Here is a 26726-nt window from a genome sequence, read left to right as displayed (position 1 = left end):
CTGAGTATCCTTGAGAATTTCAATTCGATCCAAATGATCCTGAATTCCACCCTTGATCATTGCCTCCATGATTTTCCCTACTACTGAAGTCAGACTGACAGGTCGATAATTTCCAACTTCACTTTTAGAGCCACCCTTACGTATGGGAGATACATTTGCACTTTTCCAATCCAAGGGAATCTCCCCAGAGTCTAATGATGCTCGCATAATTAGCCTCAATGGTTCAATGCACTCGCTTGCCGCCTCTCTTAAGATTATAGGGTATATTCCATCAACCCCAGGAGCTTTACTGGTCTGTAGGCTCGAAAGTTTTTTCATTAAATAATCTTGCGAAATTTCAATATCATTAATTACATTTTTTTTAACTTCGCTCCCACAATTTCCCTTTGCCACAAAAGGCTTTTCATTTGTAAATATCGATGCAAAATAACTGTTGAGTTCAACTGCAACGGCAGCTGGTGTATTTATTACTATCCCCTTTCCCTTACGTAAAGGACCGATCTGGTTTGTCCTGCTCTTCTTGGCATTTATATATGTGAAGAATTCTTTATCCCCCCTCTTTGCTCTGTTTGCTAGTGATTTCTCATAAACTGCCTTTGCCTATCGAACCTTTTCTGTGGCTCTGTTACACATCACCTTGTAGCTGTTATAGGCTTCAGTACTTTTTATTGTTCTGTAACCTTTCCATGCCACCTTTTACTGCTCAAGTAATGCGGCAACTTCACTAGTCATCCAACTTGGAACCCTCCTCGTGGAGTATTTTTTTAATGGTATATACGCATTCAAGGCATCTGTGATTAATGTTTTAAAAGCGTACCACAGTTCAATTGTATTCATTCTCTGCGCGATATCTACCCAGTTAATAGAAGCCATGTAGTACCTTAAGGCATAGTAATTTCCTTTTCTGAAATTAAAACCCATTCCTTTGCCTTTTACTTCTGCTACCTCTCTCGTCATCATCCACCGTAAAACTCCGTGATCACTTCCTGCTACTGGTTCCTCTACTGTCAGCCCTGTTATGTCATCTGATTCATGTGTGATGATGAGGTCTAGGATATTCTTTTCTCTAGTGCTTTCCCTGACATGTTGATACAAATAACAGTCATCTAGTTGATTTAAAAATTTTGTTCCCCATGTCGAGTTTCCTTCCCATTTACTCCAATCAATTAGAGGCAAATTGAAATCACCCATAATAAGGCATTGACGCTTACTTGCCCATTCCATTTGCATGTACAGGCTTTTGGCATAATCTTCACAATTACCTGGTCTGTAGATTACTCCTACTCGCATTATACCTTTGTTTCCAACTATCTCACATCATACAGACTCTATACTAGCATGTGAAACGTCTGAATCCGGGAAAGCTATCGTCGCACTCAGGCTGCTTCTGATAAGAAGCATTACCCCACCACCCCTTCTATCTAACCTATCCTTCCTAAATACATTATACAAGCCGTAGTGAAACTCATCATCCCCAATTTCCGGGTGGCACCACGTCTCTGTAAGCCCTATTATGTCCGCGTTACTTGTTTTAACCAGCAGTTCGAATTCGCTCATTTTATTGACGACACTTCTAACGTTACTGTATAAACAATTAAGATTTACTGTTCTTGTATATTTAACAACCCTAACACAACCCTTGAAGTTTTTTAGGCTCTCTTCCCTGATATTAGCTACCCGCGCACGTGAAACGTCTTTGCCCCCAGAACATCTAGATAATACGTCCAGTTGGGGTAACAGATAAGAACTCTTAAGGTATGTGCAAGAGTTACATTGACCAATATTATCAGATAAACGCGTGTCAGTATTACCCACATCCCCCCTAACTAGCAGTTTCCCTGAACCTTTAAGGTATCCTCAATAATACTGGCAAAAACGTTTGCACCACCTTTGTTTAAGTGTATCCCGTCTCTACAAAACAAATTCCTTCTACCTACAAGTGTGGGCTATGCTGACAGAAATTTACCCCCTAAAGCCTTGCAGATTCCTTCAAGTCTTGAGTTAATCCACAAGGCTCTTAACATATAATCCCTCCTATCGTGTCTGGGCAGAATTGCAGACACATAGACATTATGGCCTAGCTCGCGACATTTCCTCAGCATGGTCCTGTATTTTTCCAACAAATCGTCGGATCGTGTACGTTTAATGTCATTTGTCCCCACATAAATAATAATATTTTCTTTACCCCCCTTTAAAATCTGACAGTCTGTTGGTGACATCATCAATAGTTGCTCCCGGCAGACATACCCTGGTTCTCCTCCACCTATCTTTATTACAAAAAATATTCCCCGTTGCCCTGACAATGGAGTCTCCTAATAAAACAATGTCCTTTTTAACCAGAGTAGTTTGCACTTGGTTTTTCTGTTTTGAGGCTCGAATCGGGTGTGCATCACTTGGTAGATTGCTGGAGTTTTGAGTCCCTGACGAGCTCCCAGATGCATTATTTTCGAGGGCAAGCACTCGTTTTTTCAGGGACTCAAATTGTTCCATCAGTGCACTAAATTGTAATTTAAGATCGGTGCACTCCTTCCATCGATCACAAAGAAAAGAATCCCCAGGTGAGGTAGGATTAGTCAACAGGTCGACCTTGGAAAACATTCCACAGGTTCCACAACGGATTAAATCATGACTCACCCGTAAATCGCCATCTGCTATTTCCGTGTGAATCACGATACCCTGTGACGTGTTTAAGGCAGATCTCGTAACTACCATTATAAAATTAAATAAATATCAATGAAAGTAACTTTAAAAAATTATATCTATAATATTATTAAAATCAAACGGTTACAGGAAAACCTATAACAAAATAATCCAACAATATCTAAATAAATCAAATATTTAAAAGCACTATCCAAAAGTAAACCACTTAACTGAGGAGCCCTGTCTAAGCGCGTCCGCCCACCTCGAATGCCAACCTCGAAGACCTGTGGGACATGTGTGTGTGTGTTTGTATATATATATATATATATATTATAAAAAAAACCGTTGTCCAAGAGAAAAGTAAGGGAGGAAGGCAGAAGACTGGAGGGTAGGAAACAGAAGAAAGGGGCCAACAGGGAAGATGGCCCCTGATGACAGTGTGGCATGCCCAGTGCCTCATCAGAGAGAAGAGTGGGGTGGGGGTGGACGAAAACCACCTCCCCACAAAAAAAAAAAAAATCATCATTCTGTAAGCGAAAAATGGGGGGGGAGTAAAAGAACAGATGGTAGGAAACAGAAGAAAGAAGCCGAAAAAAAAAAAATGAGAGAGAGAGATATACCCCGCAAGGTCAGGGTAGGTACAGCTAGCACGGCCAGTCAGTTAGAGCCGACAACTTGCTGGAAATCCAGCAGTGTGAGTGCTGCTATGGTGGATGGGTCATGTTCAGTAAGGTCTAGTTCAGGTGTCGTCATTGGGGCTCCATTTGGTGAGTCTGTGTCGCATCCAGACTGAAGGCTGGTCCAGTAGTCAATGATAACGAATAGTGGGGGTGGTCAAAACCGGGAGTCCAAGATTGATGGTCAAGTCCAGGGATCGATGGTAGGCCTCTTCTTGATGAGTTGTGTCACGTCTGGGCGAGAGAAGTTGGTCCTAGAATCAGTGATGAGGAATTTGTCAAGGTATGTTGGACCCTCTCTTTGATTGCACTGCTGGTCAAGTCTTGTGCAAGTTGGTCCAAGTCGTTAGCATCCATGGCTCAATCATGCGTAGCAACAATTGGTAGTCATGGTTGTTATGACCTATTGATTCGGATACTAAGGTGGTGGTAGCGCTTTCTGCGTGGTAAATAGGTCCATTGCAAATTGAGTCAGAGCTCGGTAAGTTTCTTCATTCTGTAGGGTGAGGTGTTCTTGATTTTGGTAGTTGAAGCGTAGTTTCGTTATTAGGATCCTCCTGATGTCCTCGAAGATTTCACAGCTGTGGGCAAGGTGCTCCCATGTCTGATCCTCTCTACAGTGGCAGCGGGGTGAGTCTGAAATTCTGAAGTCATGTAGTTTTTTCTGGAAGGAGCCATGTCCAGTGAGGAGGTAGGTAGCATAGAGTCCTGGTGAAAACCAGACAGGTGTGAGGGGGGTAGGAGGCCCTGACGTCAGGGAGGAATCTTTTGGTGACAGCGCCTTTAGTTGATGTCTGCCATCTTTCTTGCCAGGTGTCTGTTAGATGTTCATTAAGTCTCTTCTTTTCAGCGTTTCTATTATTTGCTGGGTCAGTGGTGAAACCTGCACAGGTAACTGCTCTTCCTTTGGCTATTTGGTAGAGCAACCCATGACGAACAATCTCCAGGTCCAGTGGAAGAGATCCAGTGAGGATCTGGAGCGCATGGGTGCTGACAGTGCGACAGGCACGCGAGGACAGAAGGAGAAGAGAGCGCTGGATAGTTCCTAGGCGCGATCTGTTTACTACGGTACAAGCCTTCTTGTACCAGACTCCAGAAGCATAGGTGATAACCGGGATGAAAACTGCCTTATAGAAGAGGGACAGCGTTCTTTTCTTTAAGTCCCAGTCCTTCCGGGCAACTCTTGAGACTTGGGCAGCATACTTCCTGATCTTAATCCTGAGTTGGTCTAGATGAGGAGTGAAGGAAAGGTTTTTGTCTAAGATCAAACCTAGATATTTAAGCTCTGTTTTTAGTTTTACTGTAACACCATTGACCTTGATTTGGGATGGTCTTCTCAAATCAAGGATGCCTTTTAGTAGATCGAATTTTAGATCGAATTGGTTTTTCTCTGGGGAGATCTTTAGGTTGTTATGCTCTGCCCAAGCTTGAAGGGTGGAGATGGCCTGGTTGGCAGTTGCTTCTAATTGGGTTCTGTTATTGGCAGAAAAGAGCATGACCAGGTCATCTGCATAGGCCTGGGTTTGTACATTGTTGAGTTTGGTGTTCAGGAACTCATCCAGCACCAGATTCCAGAGGAGAGGCCCCAGGACAGATCCCTAAGGGCATCCCCTGAAGACTGGTCTGGAGACACTGCAGTGGGGAGCAGACACGACAACTCGCCGGTCCTGGAGATAGGTCTTGATGCATCTATATAAGTTTTCTGAGACATGCGCTCTTCGGAGCCTGCCCAGGACGCTGGGCCACCAGAGGGAATCGGAGGCACCAGCAAAGTCAAAGGAGATTAGTAGAAAGTATTTGGAGTTGCAGTTGGTAGCAGCTTCAATGATTGTGTCCAGGGCATCAATCGTGGAGCGTCCTTTCCGGAAACCGTACTGCTCAGGTAAGGAGAGACCAGCGTCATTGTAGTGGGCTTCTATTCTATGGGAGATCATCCATTCGAGAAGTTTGCTGAAGACTGGCAGCAGTGCAATGGGCCAGTAAGATTGTGGCATATCATGTGGTTTGGTTGCATTCTTCAATATAAGTCTAACGGTTGCAGTCCTCCATTGTGTGGGGAAGAATCCTTGGTGGAAACAGTGGTTTAACAGGTTGAGTATTGTAGTGGGAATAAGTTCAATGGCCTTCTGGACGATTTCTGGATCGAGCATGTCTCTGCCTGGAGTCTTCTTCTTTCTGATTCTTGATGCAGCTAAGTTGATCTCGTTTGTGGTGAAGGGTTCTTCAATTGCAGTTGTGCAATATGTTTCATTTTCCGTGCAGAGCTGTAGCTGTTCCGGTGTGTGTGGGTCAGCAGGCTGCTGGAATGTAGCGTCTAGAATATTATTCATAGTATCTTGCCACGATCTGGTGTAGAGTCCGTTCGGTAATTTTGTGGTTGATACGACCTCGCCTCTGGGAAGCTTGTTAGTGGTCACTTTGTACACAATCCCCCAGAGATCGGCGTTCCTTTGTGCTTACCAGGGCTTCCCATGAGCACCTTTTGCACTGTTTTATTGTTGTGGTATACTGGTTCCTGGTCACTCGATATTGCTGCAGTAAAGCCTCTGTTTCTTCTGGAGGCCGTGTTCTTCTTGCACGTTGATAGCGTTTTCGTCGGTAAATGACTTCGCGTCTAAAAGCCTGGAGTTCAGGTGACCACCAGGGGACAGCACCAGGTGTGAATCTCTTCTTTTTGATACCCTTATTTGCAGCATTACTGACGAGCTGTGTAATTGCGCATTGATGCTGGTCTGGGCTGAGGCCGCTAGGATTGAAGCGGCTGGCTGCACTGGTCAATTCCTCTTTAAAAAGGTTCCAGTCAGCCTTATTCAGGGCATATCTTCTTTGTTGAGTTCGGTTGGTTGGTTGAGTGACTTTACCAGGACATGCTTGAGCTTTATGTGTATCCTCAATTGGATGAACTGCCAAATGGAGTTGTTTTCCAACAGGATGGAGCACCACCACATTGGGCTTTCAGTGTGAGGAGGTCTGTTGATGACAAGTTTCCTGGCCGTTGGATTGGACGTGATGGTCCCATTGCGTAGCCACCACGTTCACCAGATTCATTCCCTTGTGATTTCTTCTATGGGGATTCATCAAAGTCACAGTCTACAAGACCCGTGTTGCAGACATTTCAGATTTAAAGTGCAGGATTACAAATGCAATTACCATCGTTAAGCGTGACATCCTTGAAAAAACATGGGATGAACTTTATTACCGATTAGATATTGTTCGTGTGACAAGTGGTGCACATGTTGAATTTCAGTAAAAACTTCAACTGTTTTTTCTCACATTTAGCACAGGTTTTGTGTTTTTATCATTAAAATTACATTTGTTACAAACATTTAAAATTAGTTACACCTTTTTGGGACACCCTGTATAATTTGAGCCTTTCTTTGTTTCCTTTTGCCCTTCTCTCTATATCCTTTCTAAAATTAGGCCTCCAGATTGATATACAGTGCTCAAGATGTGGCATGACCATTATCTTATACAATGGGATAATTACCCCCCTTATCCCTTGTAAGGTTTGGCTTACTAAAAAAAAAAATAAAATAAAATAATAATAATAATATGTATTTATGCATTTAACACCGGAATATTCTTACAAATTAGATTGATTCGGTGAACATTTAATTATACATGCAACGAACAATTAAACTAGGATTAGGAATAAGTCGTTAGGAAAATGTTTAAGGGCAAGACAAAATTCCCAGAAGGAGGGCGAGCTTCGACCTATAAAAAGAAGGTAAGGTTAAATATCCCCGAAACGGTCCGAACCAGGAGAAATATAGGGAGAAACGGAGAAGGTCAAGGACGATAGAACTAATCAGGGATTATATTAAATTAAAGGGATGGGGGGAGAATTTAGGACGAATTTAAGTAAGAATTTTTTAAGTCCGAAAAGAAGCCACTTCTGAAAACTAGAGATCACCTATTACAAATACAGGGTGTTTCAGTTAAACGTTTCAGAACTTCTAAGAGGGGTAGGGTACATCCTGACAACTCGAAATCATATAGCAATGTGGGGTCGGAAATGCTTTCCTGAAGCGGTGTTGTACACAGAAGCACTATAAAAAGAAAAGAGACCGTAAGTGAGAAATCGTTTTAATAATACATGAAAAGAAGCAAAAGGTACATGGATTAAAGTAAGTGTTCGAAGTTTCTTCCACGGGCTACAATGCACGCCTCACATCTCCGACGCATGGACATCCGAACATTCTGGAATACTCCAGGCGAATTTCGAATTTTTTCGGCAGCTACTGCGATTCTTGCAACCAGCTCCTCAGCATTGTCAACAGGGGTGTCATAAACTAGCGATTTCATATGACCCCAGAAATAAAAATCAAGACATGATAGGTCGGGTGACCGAGCAGGCCAACGCACGGGACCACCACGTCCGATCCACTGTTGACCAAATGTGACATCCAGGTAGTTACGAACATCTCCGCTATAATGGGCAGGGGCTCTATCGTGTTGGAACCACATTGTCTGTTGCGTCGATGCAGAAATCTGTTCATCTCTCAAAAGTTGTGGCAATACTTGCTGCAGAAAGATCAAGTAGATAGGTCCGGTTAGACGACACGGTAACAGGTAAGGTCCGATGAGGTGATCTCCCATAATACCGGCCCATACATTGACCGAAAATCGAATCTGTGCTGCACGACGTCGTATTGCATGCGGGTTCTCGACCGCCCAGATATGGTCGTTATGCGTGTTGAAAATTCCTTCCCTTGTGAAGGATGCCTCATCGGAAAACAACACTTCAGCAGGAAAAAGGGGATTTGTAGCACATTTTCCAAGGTACCACTGTGCGAAAGCAATACGAGGTTGAAGAAACTTCGAACACTTACTTTAATCCATGTACCTTTTGCTTCTTTTCATGTATTATTAAAACGATTTCTCACTTACGGTCTCTTTTCTTTTTATGGTGCTTCTGTGTACAACACCGCTTCAGGAAAGCATTTCCGACCCCACATTGCTATATGATTTCGAGTTGTCAGGATGTACCCTACCCCTCTTAGAAGTTCTGAAACGTTTAACTGAAACACCCTGTATAGCCGGCTGAATAGTTGATTCTAGAATTATGGGACCGTGTAAACTATGTGGGCAATACATTCATGTACTGCAAGTATTACTTGGAATGCTATAGGGGACATAGTAATATTGTGTTAATTGACCGGTGGTTTCCCACAACTCCGCGTTTTGATCTCTTGTCATTCAAAACATTACTCTGTCAAGGTCGGACAGTGTATGTTCTTGTTTGCACGGGGTGGGTTATGTTGTTCATCTCGCCACTTAGCCTAGGGTCCATGGAACACCACAGACCGCTAGTTACCGTCACTGGCACCAGGAACCGGACCAGGGAAGAGAACTCTGGCTGGCAGATCCTGGGGATAGCCTGCCAAGGAGGACTCATAAAAAAATAATAAATAAATAAAATAAAACAAAAATATAAAAATAAATAATAAATAAATAAAAATTAAAAGAAGAGTAAGGGCTGAGAGCCTGAAGAGTTGGAGTTATGGTAAGAGAAAGAAAAAAAAGTATGCAGAAGGAAGGCGTCCTCTGAGAGAAGGGGTGGTTGAATTAGAGTGGTAGATGGAGTAAAAATTAGGGTAGGGGAATTGGGAATGGAAAATGGGATAAGAAGGCTTACTCCAGGTTAAGAAACTTAGGAAGAGGATAAGAACAGGGTTCGTGAGGTTGGGGAGCTCATCCAGCCTCGTGAAAGGAGGAAAAAATGTGAAGTCAGGTGTCCCACAAAGCCAAGTCGCTTAATGGCATGGTTCCGCATTTGTCAAAGCCCAATACCAGCAATACCTGTCCCACACCTGGGAGAGCATTCAGGTAAGATTATCCTACCCTGAGAGGGAAAGCAGATATTTTACCTGCTATAGGGTAATGAAGTTGTCCAAAAAACATTTGACGATCAACGTTAAATGAGTCCTCTCCAGACACTCGATAACTAGATGAATTGAACTAGATCTACTGAAAACGCTGATTTATTTTCACCTATATACAGCTCATGAGAGACGTTGGTGTCAATTAGGTAAAAGAACTATAGCGACACACGTCCTCGTCTGCAGCACAGTTTAAGATCATTGCCCTCCCCACACCGGGGTTCGAGTCCCGTCGATGATATGAGGAATTTTTGTGGGCGTTTTTCACAACGTGGATGAGTTAGTCGGTCTCAAGTGAGAGCACGAGGTTTTTTCCTCCTGGGAACTCGGGTTTTTCGTCCAGCAAACAGAAAATCGACCTGAGAACACACGCAATTTACTTGTCATTGTCTTCTCTGGCAACTCCGGCCAACAAATACAGGAAAGAGCTTCCCCGGTATTAAAGGATATCTTGGAATGGGCAGCTGCGAACAAACTTAAATTTTCTCCATCTAAAACCTGGTTCATGATTTTTGAAGATCAACTAAATATTAATCGTCCTCATGTATTTAAAATAGCTAACAAGCAAATACCATATGTCAAGCACTTAAAACATCTAGGTATGTTAATTGATGATAGACTCAATTTTACTCTCCCCATAAACCACTTGATAGATAAAATCGAGAAATTTACCATGGCTATTATTCGGACTACAAGAACTGACTAGGGACTTGGACGCACAGTTCTTCTCTTATATTTGATGGCAGTATTCATACATATTGCAATGTATGCTGCTTCGGTTTGTTATGAGAGAATTAAGAACGTAAAACTGAAATCAAAATTACTCTCCATTCAAATATCCATGATTCTTACAATGTTCCATATCTGCAGGACTGCCTCAACTGATACTCTGCAGTTCATTGCTGGAGTACTACCTCTGGACGTACATATTCTACATCATACTTTCTGTTACTTCCAAAAACATCAAACATCCATGGAATTCTACAGAATGTCATTATTGCAGACACCAAATCTGAAAAAGCCCGGATTTGGTCAGAATTAATAAAAATTTGGTAGAATCGTTGAGACACAACCACTAAAGGCAGAATACATATGAATTTATACCGGATGTCTCCTATACTGTTAAAAAAATTCCCAATGGTTCTCTCCAGACCTCTACATGACATTTATCGTAACTGGACATGGCTCTCTTAACTCCAAACTCTTTCCGTTCAGAATAAGTAATATTGATTCTTGCCTTTGTCTCCAACTGGAGGACTGGAACCACCTTCTTTATCACTGCTTTCTGTACACTACCCTACGGAAATTCCTACAAGACAGAATAAACACCTTCTCACCTGGCAATGAAAACCATCTAGTAGAATTTGCTTCACACCTCGGAATCCTGCAACAATTTGCTTCTGATTTATTTGCTAGAAGAAAACTTCTGTTAGCCAATCCTGCTTTAGCTCCACTTCATCTCCTATGGCACTCCAGCACCTTCAGTATAGTCGTCAGATCCAACATAGTCATCTTGTATCAGTGAGAGGTGTCTTACAAAGCTAAAACCTTGTCAACTCGAATAGCTATTAGATGATCATCTTTCTGAAGATCCACCCCCACATTGATCCAATTTTAAAAAAAAAATAAATTTAATCCAGTTTTTATTTTTATTTTTCTCCCTCAAGCCTGAGAAAACCGAGGATTGCTGGTAGTCACAGGTATTGAACTGTCTCCAGTGGTGCGGAATTTGTCATATCTTGGACAGTTCCTTTATTTTTTTATTATTTTTTTTTATTCTTTATTTATTTATTTTTTTTTTTAGCCGGTACTCCAGTCTGGGTAACTGTGGGTATGATTTTATTCGTTTTATCTTTATCTTTTTCCTTTTATTCATTCTATATTTACCATTATTATCTTATCTTTTTTATTATTATTACCTTTTGATTATGCCGGTACCTTTCGTATGGGTAGCCGTGGGTATGGGATTTTGTTCGCATCTACTGGTATTGCTGTTGTTATTTGGTTTTTAGGAGCATTAGCAACTAAGGTCATATTGCTCCGGTGATATACGGTGGTCATTCCCTGACCTTTCCGCATCCTCTGTATTTGGTGGTCACGGACTCGAACCCCTGTCCAATCAAGAAGCGTGTGCTATGCACTGCTGCTGCCCACCTGGTTACGGAGGCGTCACTGCTATTGCCCTATCTCCGGTGGTTTCAAGACTTCGCTCTCTCCAAGACAGACGAAGATAGTAAGGGACACATCTAGTTATGGCCCACTTCCTCGTGGTGTAGACGGACACCGGGCACATTTTCCAGGTGATCTCTTCCCGGTGGCAAAGAGGCCAGAAATACATAAACAACAGAACAACACATACTCTATAAAACATAACACTACACACATTTCTAGCCATTCTACAGAGTTTTGTATTATCACAGAGTACCATGGCAGAGTTGAACTAGTGTACCTGGAGCCGCCGTACAGAAGATACTATACATGTCTACACACATTGGCGCACTATGGTCATAGTTGCCGATGCGCCCAATAAATCCCGAAACAAACAAACAAACAAACATGTCTACACTCATCTGCTGATTCCTGTACTCATTCGAGGTGCGGGATAATATTGGCTACCCTATGGGGGTAGGATCTTCTTACCTGAATACTCCTCCAGGGGTGGGACAGGAATTGCTGGCATTTGGCTCTGTCAAATGCGGGAGTATGCCATTAAGCGACCTATCTTTGTGGGGCACCTGACTTCGCAATCTTTCCTCCTTTCCTAAAGCTGGGTGAGCTCCCCCACCTCAGGAACCTGTCTTTATCCCCTACCTTCTTTCCTTATTCTGGAGGATGCCTTCCTTCCTTCCTCATCCTCTCTGCACCCCCTACTTTTCACTCTATCTACCGTTTCCCCCCCACCTTCCCTTCATCCAGAGGTTGCCTTCCTTCTTCATACTCTATAATTTTCCTTACCGTAACTTTAACTCTTCAGGCTGTACACCTTACTCTTCTTTTAATTAATTAATTTATTTATTATTTTTCTTTTATTTTATTAATTTTTTGGGCCCTTCCTGGGAAGCTCCCACTTCCACGGGGTCGGTCTAGAGTTCTCTTCCTACTGCCCTGGCCCGGCGCCTCGTGCCAGTGACGGTAACTATTGGTCCATGTAGACATGTATAGTATCTTCTGTACAGCAGCTCCAGGAATACCAGTTCAACTCTGCCATGGCACTCTGTGATGATATAAAACTCTGTAGAATGGCCAGAAACGTGTGTAGTTTTATGTTTGTGTAGATTGTGTTATTGTATTGTTTAGTTGTTTCTGGCCTCTTTGCAACAGGGCAGGCGACTCCTGAAAAGCATGCCCAGTGCCCGTCTACACCCCGAGGAGGTGGGCCACAAGTAGATAGTCCCAAGCCAAGTGGAGATAGACCATTACAATCTTTTTCTGCCTTGAAGAGGGTGAAATCCCTCACCCATCGGAGGTAGTGCTATAGGGTGCCAGAAAATCCCGTACCCACAGCTACCCAAACTGAGGGTACCAGCATAGAGAAAAAAAATAATTATAAATAAATAAATAAACAATAATAATAAATAAAAGTAAAATAAAATAAAATAAGATAATAAAAATTATAGATAAAAGTAAAAAAAATAAATAAAATTATATTAAAAAAATAAAATAAAGTAAAATAAAACAAGTTAATAAAAATTATATTTAAAGTAAAAAATAAATAAATAAATCAAATGAAAGTGGAATAAAATAACGTACGATAAAAAATGTAAATAAAAGGAAAATAAAATAAATAAATAAAATAATGATTGTAAATATAACATAAAAGGGGGAAAAAATAATAATAAAATCATACCCACGGTTTCCCAGTTTGGGGAACCGTCTAAAGAAAGAAAATAAAAAATAAAAAAATAATAATAATAAAAGGAAAAAGAAAAAAATATATATAAGTGAATTGTCTAAGGTTGGACAAATCCATTGCAATGGAGTCAGTGCAATACCAGTGGTTGGCAGCAATCCTTGGTTGCCCAGGCACGAGGGGAAATAAAGCAAAAAAAAAAGAAAACACTGGATCGATATTAAAAAAAAATGATCTTATAAGAGCTATTCAAGGTGACAATGTTTTAAATTTGTAAGACACCACTCACTGTTGAAGCTGACGACATTATTGAAGGTGCTGGAAGCAACATAGGAGGTGGAGGTGAAGCTGAAGCGGAATTGGCTAACAGAAGTTTTCTTTTAGCAAATAAATCAGAAGCAAATTGTTATAGGATTCCAAGGTATGAAGCAGATCTGTTTCTCATTGACAGGTGAGCAAATGTTTATACGGTCTTGTAGGTATTTCTGTAGGTCTGCATATAAAGGGCAGTGACACAGCAGTTGGTTCAAGTCTTCCAGTTGGAGACAACGGCAACATTCGGTATTGCTTATTTTGTACTGAAAGAGTTGAGTTAAAATAGCGATGTCCAGTTATGATAAATCATGTGTAGAGGTTTGAAGAGAACAACAGGGAATTTTTCTTGTTGACAGTAAAAGAGACATTTGGTATAAATTTATAAGTAGTTCGGTCTTTAGGGGTTGTGGCCCAACGATCTTGCCAAATTTTTATTAAATCATACCAAATCCGGGCTTTTTCAGCTTTGGTGTCTGCAAGAACGTCATTCCTTATTCTGTAGAATTCCATGGAGTTTTGGTGTTCTTGAAAGTAACAGAAGGCACGATGTAAAATGTGCAAGTCCAAAGGTAGTATTCCAGCAGAGCATCAGTTGAGACAGTTCTACAAGCACGGAGTATTATAAGAATCACGGACCTTTGCAAGGAGAGTAGGTTTGACTTCAGGTTGACATTCTTAATTCTGTCATAGTAAACTGGAGTAGCATAGGTTGCAATGCGTATGAATAGTGCCATCAAATATAAGAGAACTCTGCGTCCAAGCCCCCACTCAGTTCTCGTAATCTGAACAACAGCTGTAGTAAATTTCTTCAGTTTATCTATTAGGCGGTTTACGTGGAGAATAAAATTAAGTCTATCATCAATGATCACATCAAGATGTTTTAAATGCTTGACATATGGTATTTGCTTGTTAGCTGTTTTCAGGTTAGAAGGACGATGAATATTTAGTTGACCTTTAAAAATCATGAGCCGGGTTTTGGATGGAGAAATTTTAAGATTGTTGACAGTTGCCCATTCGATGAGATCCTTTAAGACAGGAGAGGCTCTTTCTTGTATACAAATTTGTATGTTGGCTGGAGTTGCCAGAGAAGGCAATGACAAGGTCATCGGCATATGCAAACAGAGTAGCAAAATCAGAATGTCTGGTTAGCCCTGCATTCAGTGTAATGTTCCAGAGGAGCGGCCCCAGAACAGAACCCTGAGGACATTTGTTCAAAAAAAAAAACTATTATTATTAGGCCACCCGAATAATTAAATTCATCTGCCGTGCTGTGTCTCTTATATCTGTTAATTGCGTGTGTTCTATGGTCGATTTGTCTATTTTGCTGGACGAAAAGACCTCAGTTTCTGGGGGAAAACCTTGTTATCTATGCCTGAGACCGAGTAACTCAGCCATGGAGTGAAAAAAAGCCCATTAAAGTTCCTCGCGTCATCGACGTGATTCGTACCCGGGAACAACATAATCTAACACGAACCTACACTAACGTACAATATCTGGCTTTGACAGAGTACTGTTTGCTTCCCAAGAGATTGAAACGCGGAGTTGTGGGAAACCAGTGGTGCTGCTTGTCAAATAACATTATGTCACTATGTAGTATTAATGTGTTGAAGTCTTTCACCATCCAACGGGTGTTTTTTTTTTTTTTTTGCTGGAAAACAAGCTTCTATTCCTTGTTGTGGAAGCGGATAGTTTGAATAAATACAAATAAGGAGTAGACAAAAAAAAAAAAAAAATCAAATTATTATATTAGGATTACCCGTCATTGATTACATAAGCCCGTTTTTGTGTCTGTAAATTGCGTATATTCTCTGGTCGATTTGCTGTTTTGCTGGACGAAAATACCCCAGTTTCTGAGGGGAAAAATCTTGCTGTCTACGCCTGAGACCGACTAACTAAACCACGGAGTGAAAAAAAGCCCATTAAAGTTCCTCGCGTCATCGACGGGATTCGAACCCGGGCCTTTTCCACCCGGGTGAGGAGGACGGTGACGATACCACTGTGCTACACGATCAGACCAGTAAGGACTAGTCAGGCCATTGGAGGAGATGGACATTTGGTATTTAGTATGTTGAGGGGTCTAGCGGTTCCTGGGATTTCTCCCATCTCCACGGTGTTCTTTGTATCGAGTGACAGTACCCTGTCACGCCAGAGATTTAAAGTGTGTGCCTCGTGTATAGTGCAGTCTGTTGTGCCCATTGTTCATCTGGCTTACTGGCCATCGGACCCCTGATGGGACCTGACATTGCCCATACTGTGCCACGTGGAAACTAGCCAGGTGTTACCAGTTAAGAATCAGTACTCTGGCAGGTCCTGCCACCTACCTTCCTCAGATTTCAGAAAATAAATAAAAAAAAAAAAAAATACATTGCTTTAATCGCTGTTGATGCTATTTTTTTTTTTTTTTTTTTTTTGGTCATAGAGATTTATTTTATGAGCGAAAAGGGATTGTACTCTGGATGAGTTTTATTTTTGGCCGAAAAGGGTCGGGCACACAATTTTGGTGTAGTTACAATTTTGACATGTGGCGCTGTGCGCTGTGAAGGTAGACAGATTTGGGTGGGGAGAAGCAAGACTGGAGGGTAGAAAAAGAAGAAAGGGACCGATAGAGAAGGTGGCCCCCAAATGTTCAGTGGGCATGCCCATGCCACACCAGAGGGAAAGTGTGTTTGGCAGGGAGAGGGGGGAGGGGTGTCCCCCCGCCGGGAGCCATGCCCTGTCAGCAGGTAAGTGGTATGAAGTCCAGGAGAGTACCAGGTCGGGGAAATAGGGTAAACACGTCCATTGTCTGGTATGAAGCTTCTAGTTATGCGGTCTTTAGTGGAGTCATTCCACCGATTCTGCCACATTGTTCTCATGTGGTCTGTAAGACGTCTTTTTACCTGTAGTCTAGTCAGAGTTGGGTCCGTAGTGTATCCAAAATGTATGCTTACCCTTCCTTTGGCGTGTTGGTGCAGCAGCCCACGGTGGACAGGTGAATTTGGATTTTTTTTTTTTTTTGGCTGCTGCTGCATGAGCTTGCTTTCCTGAATCATTTTACCGCCACTAATACTAATACTACTAATACGTGGGCAAATAGGTAAGTTCCTGGTTGCCCTGATATGACACTTTACTTTTACTTTACACACAAGTACACCATTAGGAGAAGCAGAGTAAATCCCCGCAATGGTGCATTTCTGACAAACATCTATAGCTAAAACCATGGTGAGCTGTGAATATTTTAACAATAGGCTCGCAGTTTTTCCGACTTTCTACCGAGTAATTTGTTCAGTCACGGAAGTGACGTCATCCGTGGTTTCCACCAGAGGCGCTTCCCACGCTTACACTTTAGTAGTGCGATTAGTGCACGTGACACATTTTTCGTGACTGCCGGTATGATGATATCTCGAGTCAGGAGCAAATTTGGGTGGGGGGGTGAAAATATGGGGCTTGTTACCCCCCTTAACAATGCGTATAAGTGTATATGTATAAGGTGAACCAAAAAAAAAAAAAAAAGATGCAAAAGCCTGGTTGTCATGTCACCCTTACGATGATACTTGGATAGGATAAAATCTGGAGTTCTTTTTAGAATTTTTTAATAGTATGACGTCACAATCGTACTTTCTGAAATTACTACTGCAGTAAGTATGATTACAACAATACAAGCATTTGTCATATGACTGCGAGAATACAAGTGTTTATCATATGACTGTAACAATACAAATATTTGTCAACAATTTCTTTTTTTCGTCTCTCATTTTCGTTACATTCCATTGTTAGGTGCCCCTAATAGCTGTGTATGTCGTTTCAACTACAAGATTGGTACTTCAATCGACGCTGTTTTCTAGAGACATTTAGATGTATGCTTGCACTGGCAAGTATACATCTCTTACTTTAGTCATCATAAATCCATTGTATATTGTCTTCCAGAAATTATGAAAATTTGCGAATGTTCAATAAAATATTTACAATACAAAAGCTCCTTTATTTCGTAATCAATAAGCAAATCAAAATACCTAAAAGAAACGCGAAGGATGTTTCACATAAACCATTTACCGCGCGTGCTCGGCACATACGCAACTTTTTAATTCTTTTTTTTAACAACTAGGGAAATATAATGGATACATTTTTTTCATGATAAAATTCTAATATTGCGAATAAAAAATAACATGAAATATTTCCCATATCATAAATAACATAAAAACTATCACAAAACATTCGCAATATAAAAACAAATATTACATGAAAAAAAAATGATTATACAAATATTCAAGAAAAATTTATTCTAAAAATTGCCACGTACAATTTACTTTATTAATATTTGTTGTCGATTTGATTGGCTCAATAGCTGAGCGATGATTTGACATAACGATCCGGATCAAACTGAAGCAATGGTTTTCCGTTTAGTTCATAATAATCTGCAACATGTTTAATTGTCAACATTATTCATTCATTCACTCAATATTATTTATTACACTGAAAGCTCGCTCAGCTTCATCACTGCTAATTGCAATGGTTTCAAATATATTTCTGGCTTTCTTAATTGAAAAGGGAATTTCACTCGATTTTAAAGATAAACTGTCTTTGACAAAACCTCTAAAATCATTAATTTTTATTTCATATTTTATCAGAAAGCTTTAAAATTTTTTTGAAAACCAAAACATTTCTTATTCGGTTTTCACCGTCTTGCCACGGAGACGAAAGTTCTTTCATATTCCACGATTCGGAGTAGCACATGTTTAAAATTTCTTTCAATTCCTCGTCGTTAATAGAATCATTATTTTCATTATTTAATTTAAAATTGCTCTGTTGCATTAATAACTTATCCTTTAAGGATAAAACAATGTATTTAATAACTTATCAAGAGGTATTTTTTTAAACGTGTTCTTACTTTCGATTTTGATTCCTTCAAATTCTTTCCACTTCAACATGCTCTCAATTTTAGCGTCATAAATTTTCTTCAGAATTTTTCAAATTATCAATAGCAATGATAGTTCGAATAATTAATTTATCTGATTTTACCATAGTGATTCTGTAAAGCTTCTGAAAGGTAAGAGAGCTCCTGCAGGACATAGGGTAAGATATCTTACTACTCTGTGCTGCAGGATGTCGATCATTAGTGCTAACTCGTTAAGAAATTCCACATTGAAAAGTCAGTTTAATAATCCCGAATATTTAACTTTTGATTCAAAATGCACAAAGCGGGATAATTCCTTCAACCCGCAATTCCTTCAACCCGCAGCTGCTCATCGTGGCCCGAACACACGACCGATCTTTATAGTTTCCACATCAAGTTCTTTAGCAATCATCCTTAACTCGCGCAGGTTTTTTGGAGATTGGTGATATAATTCATACAGTTGTTTTTGTTTTTTTAATTATTGTCCCTGTGCGATTATGTTTTAGAATATTTCTTACACAGTGAAAGCCTCGACGAAGTTTCAAAATCTGCTAACACTTCTTCTTCGCAAAGTTCATGCAATATTTTAGTTGTCTCAACTCCTCCCTCCTCTACGTTGCTACTGTCACTAGTTCTTCGAATATTGTGCAAAATGCTGAAATCACACGGATATTCAGCTACTGTGACCATGTAAACATAGAGAGGAGAAATTTACTGGAAGGAATGGATCACTCACTTCTCCGAAAAACATACGACCAGGGGCTATTATCCATGTCGGGAATCTTCTTAATCCTCTGAGCGGCTATGGAAAGCAGATTGACGAGTGCGACTTCTCGGTATATGACTGCAGGTTTTAAGGAGACCACTAACACTGTGAAACGGTAATCCCTTTCACCCTTAATTCGCGCTTTCTAATTACCTAAATTGCCTAAAGGCCAGAGGTGAGAACGATGCATACACAGTTGTCTCTCCTAATCCGTTTGTTACATTGAAATTTTCTTCTTTCAACGGAAACAATTTTAAATGTAATTACCAAGGGGAATCAAAAAAATTCGCTATAAAGAAGTTGGTTAAACAGAGGTCCGACTGTAATTAAATCAAAAATTAAGCAATTTTAAAATACATAACCGATCGAATGCTGGGGATGGTGCCCCGCTCGTTCCACCGGTTCTGAATACTCAATAATTGCATTCAGGATTTCATTTGTAAAATAAATGATCGTCTCAAAAATGGGCTCGCAAATTTTCAAAAAAAATAAAATAACAATGGGCTCTCGCGAGCCCACTATAGCTCACCACTGGCTAAAACTTAGTTTTACCAAATTGGGCACTTTCAATAGAAACCTGATAAATACTTAATTTAGTATTAGTACTCGTAGTTGCATATAATAAAACAAAGCATGGTTATAAAGTATGAGCCACAAAACTTCCAACATGATCTGTCCATCCCCTTCAATAATTTGTTTACTTCTTAAGTTTTCAAACTACACACTTCGACAACAAGAGATGGCAATCTGTTCCAAAAATCAACCATCAGCTGCCTGAAGGAAAGATTTCACACATCTACCCTGCAACCACCATTACTCAATAAGAATTTATGCCACCACATACGTGTAGTGTGTGCACGAGGAAGAATGCAATTAGCATTGAGCTTGCTCAATCTATTCAAAGCTTAACCAACACCTCAATTACCCGAGGTACTTTTTATTTTCTTTGATTACACTGAAGGTACTACCTTCAGTGTATTACCTCAGAATTGATGTTATTCTGGTATTACTACTACTACTCAAATGTAGCACCTTGATTTTTTTAATATGAAACTTCATCTGCTATTTCTCAGCCGTTGAGCTCCTAATTTTTCTGGATCCTGTTTCAAGAGTATACTATGATCACTAATAAAAAAAAACTAAAAAAAACCGTGCCAACCTTTGTATTTTCTGCAATGTTAGACATCAAACCAGATACACCTTCATCAGTATCATTAATAATTATAGCAAAAAACAGTGGGCTCAGCACTAAACCCTAGGAGTTCCTTCTAAAACATTAGCCCAAGAAGAGCGGTGTCCATTGAAAACCACTCGCTGTCTTCTCCCACTCAATCATCGCTTGATCCATAACAGTAACTTTCCTTTGATAGCACACTGCTCCAATTTATACAGCAGTGTTTTAAGTGCAACAGTTTCACAAGCTTTCTTGAAATTCAAGAATATGATATCAAAAATTATTATTGCGTCCAATTCCTTCGTTACTCGATCATTGTATCTCTCAGATTGGGCCGACAAGTTTGCCGTTTAAATCTATACTGTGACTGCAATATAATAGCATTCTGCATAGATTACCTCTATTAACCAGATTCTGGTTAAAGAGGTAATCTACATTACCTCTTTAACCAGAGACTCCATTAGCATCTGCGAAGTGATCTGATGGAGGTGTATAAGGCCTTGAATGGGATGAGCAAGCTGAATGCTGTTGGGATTCTTCCTATTGCTCAGATTAAGAACCTGAGTGGGCATAGATTCAAATTGAGGAAAGACAGTTGTAGAATAGATGTGCGGAAATTTGCCTTTCCCCGTGGGTAGTTGATTGGTGGAACAGACTTCCATCTTTTGTTATGGAAGCTGATAGCCTAAATAAATTTAATGCTGAGCTGGAGAGACGTTTGCAACGAATGGAGGAGTAAAATGGGAGGGTTTTTTTTTTTTTTTGTTTTTTTTGGCTGATGCTGCATAAGTTTGCTTTCTAGCATCGTATGCCTCTACTGATGCTAATGTTAATGAAATCCGAAGCCGTTCCTTGACAGGCGTTATGTCCTTAACTAAAACCCGCATCGGTACACTGCGATGTCTGCCATCCCGTGGGTCTTTTATCTGCAGGTTTTTAATACATGAAGAATCGCTGCTGCGAATGAGATCGATAATATCGCTTCCTCTTGTTACCTCTCTATCATGCTGCTGCAGAAAATAGTCATTCAATAAATCCACAATATTCTTGTTAATGTGTTGGTGACCATCCCACGAGTTTACGTAGATATCTGTAAGTTAAAATCCCCAATTATAAGATATTCTGGTTTACTGCCCACACAATTTCCCTGTACTGTATTGCTGTTTATAATATCCATCTCAGTCATTAGGACTGAGATGAGTATAAAAGCCAATCACCAGTCTCCCAACGACGTACAAATTCAAATTATTATATTAGGGTCACCCGTAATTTAATACATCTAACCGTATTTGCAACTGTAAATTGCGTGTGTTCTCTGGTCGATTTACCTGTTTTGTTGGAAGTTCAGCCACGGAGTCCCAACGATGTACAAGATCCTGACGAGCTACATAACCAAGAATATATCAGACCACTTGGAGAGCCAGAACAAAATGGCCAAACATCAGAAAGGATGCACGCGGATGAGCAAAGGATGCAAGGAGCAATTAACCATAGATGCCGCAGTTATAGAGCAAGCCTACACGATGTGCTGCAACCTGTACACGGCCTATATCGATTACCGCAAAACCTTCGACTTGGTGCCTAATAGCTGGCTAATAGAGACGATGAAGATCTACAAGGTCAATTCGACAGTGACAAACTTCACAGAACCAACGATGGCAAAATAATGTTTCACCATTAAGGTCAAGAACGTCACAAACAGACCTCTTCCCATCAGGAGAGGAATCTTCCAGGGAAATGCCCTGAGCTCGCTGTGGTTCTGTCTCGCACTCAACCTGCTAATCAACAGCAGCTCAACAGCAGAAAGTATGGACATAACTTCAGACAAGGAAGGAAAAACCTATACACCCTAACCCACATGATATACAGGGATGACATCAAGCTCAACGTGGCAACCGAAAAGTAACTCCAGCAACTTCTCCTGTTCACCGAAGAATTCAGCAATGATATCAGGATGGAAATTAGCCTAGAAATGCAAGACCCACGGATTGCATCAGGGAAAATTAGTCGGCCGAAACTACCAGCTGCAGACTGGCAAAGAGATAGAAGCCATGAGAGAGTGAAAGACCTAGAATTATCTAGGAATGATGCAGACTCAGCGTTACATCGCAAATAAATCAAGGCCTGCCTGACCAAAAAATACCATCAGAGACTCAGAAGCCTGCTAAAAGCAAAGCTGAACTGAGGGAACATATTTAAAGCCATAAACACCTATGCAGTCCCAGTGCTAACATACTCCTTCGGGATCCTATATTGAACTAACACCGAGCTGGAGGATATCATGAGAAAGACAAGGACAAATATGATCCAAGAGCCGCCAACACCAGTTGAAGTCAGCCGTGGAGAGACTGACAACAGTTCGGTAAAAGGGAGGAATGGGCCCGATAGACCTCATCGAGCAACAGAAAACAGCGAGTTAACCTGAAGGATTAATTCAAAATCATTATATTATGGTTATCCGTAATTGATTACATACACCTGTGCTTGTGACTGTAAATTGCGTCTGTTCTCAGGTCGATTTTCCTGTTTTGCTGGACGAAAAAGCCCAGAACTGTTATTTTTAGGCCACCCGAAGAATTAAATTCATATGCCGTGCTGTGTCTTATGTCTGTTTATGCTGGCGTTCTACGATCGATTTGTCTGTTTTTCTGGATGAAAATCCCAGCTTCTGGAGGGGGGGTACCCGTGCTATCTACGCCTGAGACCAACTAACTCAGCCATGGAGTGAAAAAAGCACATTAAAGTTCCTTGCGTCATCGACGGGATTCGAACCCGTGCCTTTTCTACACGGAGGATGGTGACGATACGACTGTGGAACCCAGCAGACCAAGGATTACCTGAAGAAAGACACATCAGGACTCTCCCAGGCAATAAGGCACATAAACAAGCGAGGAGTCCCTTCTCGTCCAGACGACACAAACGAAGCTAGAAAGATGGGTAAAGAAGACGCCCCAATAGCAGATACTACAATAACTTTCATCAAAATTATATATATAAAACTGCTTCCAATGCATGCCTCACGAGCGGACGCTTTACCCCGAGACTGAAGAATCCATGTTTGCCCGAAACATGCAGTTATCGCCAACAGCACGAACTATAGAAAATACATCGCCAAGGAGCCTGGAATCCTTGGTGTCTTGTCAATAATATAGAGGAATTTTTCTAGTAGGGCGAAGGAAGTGATTATCCCCTTGTATAAGGCAATGGTCAAGCCACACCTTGAGTACTATATACAGGGCTGTAGGCCTCATTTTAGGAAGGGCCTACAACTACTGGAACGAGTACAGAGGCAGGCAACCAGATTGTTGAATGGAACAAAGGGTTGCTCTTACGAAGAAAGGCTTAGTTCTGCAAATTGCAGTGTCTGGAGACTAAGCACCTGCAAGGTGATCAGATTGAGGTGTACAGGACCTTGAATGGTTTGACCATGCTCAATGCTGATTGGATTCTTCCTATTGCCCAGGTTAATCGACTAAGGGGACATAAATTCAAATTGAGGAAAGACAGTTGTATAAGAGATGTGGGAATTTGCCTAGAGCCAACAGGTGGTTGATTTTAGAAACAAACTTCCATCTGTCTGTTGTCGAAGTTGACAGCTTAAATAAATCCGCAGCAGGACTAGACAAATATTCCGAGTTAATGGATGGGTGAAATGGGAAGGTTTTTTTTTTTTTTTTTTTGGCTGATGCTATGTAAGCTTGCTTTCTAGCATCATGTGCTTCTATTAATGCTAATACCTTCCATCAGCTGTTGCTGTGTATTCTTTATTTGATCCCATTTTCTTAAGACTGGTACCTCTTCTTCTCTGCCATGCTGAAAATATGTAAGAGGAAAATTCGGCAGCACTTGGTTTTAATTCTTTAGCATTACCATGAGTAATGCTAAGGCTAAACAGTTAGCGTTCTTTAGAATTAGTATTGCTGAAACTATCAGGTGGGTCAGAAAACTGATACCTTGGGGGGGGGGGGTACACGGACTAATCGATTAACAGTAGCCGTAAAATAAATTTTGCACTGCTTCTATTTGGAATGAGCAACAGCCTGGAAAACAAGGAGCAGGGGATTTCAGGGACTGCTGGAGTCATTGCGGAAAAAGTAAATATCATGGCTGCGTTAGGGCAGCTAAGAATAGGAAGATGTGCATGTATACTTGCATGTACACCAATGCTAAGAGTTTGGTAAATAAATTTGATGAATTTGAGGTGTTGGTGAAAACATCAATGGCAGATATTGTCGGGATATCAGAGACGTGGTGTCACACAGATATAAGGAATGCAGAAATGAAATTTGGTGGGTTGAATGTGTACAGGAAGGATAGACAGGATAGGAAGCGTCGAGTCGGTTTGATGTGACATAAGCACTGGGAAAGCGAAATTGAGTAAGAGGTTGTCATAGGCCTAATGACTCTGATGAGTATAATAAACAACTAGAGAAATAGAGTGGGCCAGTAAATCAGAGTGTCTTATAGTGATGGATTTTAATTTCACAGATATTGACTGCAATTTGTGGATTGGTCACTTACACACTAGCAAAGCTTTTGTGGATTTATTGGATTGATAACTAGAGGGAGTGATACTCTTGATCTGATTATCAGCGGTGATTCTTCATACATTAAAAATCTGCAGATAAATGAACCACTAGGTGGCAGTGACCACAGTGTGCTGAAGTGTGATTTACTCAAAGAGTAACTATCATCAAGGTAATGGGAATGGATTTTGCTTTCGTAAAGGTGACTACTGGGGTCTGAGACACTATTTAATTTCTATAGTGGTACCAACTGATGATGTTACCAACAACAAATACAAAATGGGAAGCATTCAGAGAATTAACCTTGCAAGTTTACTAGGCTTTTCATATCAACCAAGAAGTATTGTTGAAGGTTTAGTCCTAAATAGATGTCAGATGAACTAATGAGACATATGGCAGAGAAGAAAAATGCATCGGATACGTATAAATTAACAGATTACACGGAAGCCTATGATAAATATAAGCTGGTCTGTAAGCAAGTCACAAAGGAGGTGAGGCAGGCAAAGGCAGATTACGAAAAAATCTTTGGCAAAGGATGCAAAGTAAATCAGCAAAGAGTTCTTTACTTATGTAAACTCTAGAAGGAACGGGATGAATCATTGGTCCGCTTGATATCGATCGTACAACTGTCGATGATTCTGCTCAGGTAGCTAACAAACTAAATGAGTATTTTCCATCTACATAAACACATCAGGAGTTATTCCGGTTAGGGAATGCCACAGGTGACTTAAACTCTGGCAGTGACCTAGATGATTTTGTAATAACTGGGAGCAAAATGGAAGAAAATTGTTGAAGATAAACATAAGAAATGCACCTAGGGTGGATGGGATCTATCCAGTTATATTACAGGAGGCAACAAAGGAAGTAAACCTACCCTCAGCCATAATTATGAGAGCTTCCTTGGACTCAGGGGGGGTACCAATGGACTGCAGATGTGCAAATGTGACCACAATTCACAAAGGAGGATCAAAGGGAGACTCAATTAATTACAGACCTGTTATTTTAACTTCTATTCCACGGAAATTAATGGAGGCACTGGTTAAAGAAGTACTGCAGGCTCATCTAGACACCCAGGGGCTCACATCTGGTGAATATGGGCTTGGGACACCCAGGGTCCTGAGCTGGATATCATCATTCTTCTCTTTTTTGATGATTCCCTTTTGATTCTCTCTCTTTCTTTCTTTTTCTCTCTCTCTCTCTCTCTGACAGGGTAACTCGGAATTTTTTTTTGGCTGGTGCAGCATAAGCCTCTGGCTTCCTTGCACCATATAGCTAATAATAATAATAATAAAGACTTCATTTATAGCTTGAGCATAGCATGGGTTTGTTTAGGGGAAGTCTTGTCTGACCAATTTGGTTGGATAGTATGATGTGGTCACAAAAGAACTGGATGCAAAGAATAATTTTGATATAATATGTTTGGATCTTAGAAAGGCTATTGATACTGTTGCACAGGGAACACTGGTGCACAAATTGGATCAGTTTGGCATTGGAGGCAAATTGCTGCTATTGATAAAGGGATGGTTGAGTGGGAGAAGACAAAGAGTGGTAATAATGGACACTGCTCTTCGTGGACTAATGTTATTAGAGGAGTCCCTCAGGGTTCAGCGTTGGGTCCATTGTTGTTTTCTGTATTTATAAATGATATTGATGATGGTATATTAGGCTTAATGTCCAAGTTTGCAGACGATACGAAGGTTGGTAGGGTTGTTGATGACACTAATGACAGTACACTGCTGCAACAGGATCTAGAAAAGTTGAGCAGATGGGCTGAGAGGTGGGCTGTAAAGTACTGCATATGGTAAGCATAAACCCACAGTAACGTATCAAATGTGTGGTACTACACCGACAGTGGTAGAGAGTGAAAAGGACCTGGGAGTGATTGTGCAAAAATATCAAATTATTATATGAGGGCCACCCGTAATCTCTTACATATACCCATATATGTATTATGACTGTATATTGCGTGTTTTCTCTGGTCATTTATCCAACTTATCTAGATCCAGTTGGAGAAGCATACCTT

The 26726-nt window shown here is 40.7% G+C and overlaps 1 protein-coding gene across 1 annotated transcript in view; it reads left to right on the top strand.

The window, feature by feature from the left end:
• Positions 1-16072: 16072 nt before the first annotated feature.
• The window catches only part of LOC150088075 (tetraspanin-6-like), a 167994-nt gene continuing 157340 nt past the window's right edge, over positions 16073-26726 (top strand). The window contains exon 1 of the mRNA XM_090370009.1: positions 16073-16087. Coding sequence (XP_090226135.1) covers positions 16073-16087 — 15 coding nt within the window. The remainder of the gene's footprint in view (positions 16088-26726) is intronic.

The sequence above is a fragment of the Mastigoproctus giganteus genome, chromosome 3, assembly GCF_048544385.1.
Source record: "Mastigoproctus giganteus isolate SK-2022 chromosome 3, ASM4854438v1, whole genome shotgun sequence".
Classification (NCBI taxonomy): Eukaryota; Metazoa; Arthropoda; class Arachnida; order Uropygi; family Thelyphonidae; genus Mastigoproctus; species Mastigoproctus giganteus.
The sequence above is the reverse complement of the archived record's forward strand: the minus strand, read 5'-3'. Positions and strand labels throughout refer to the sequence as shown.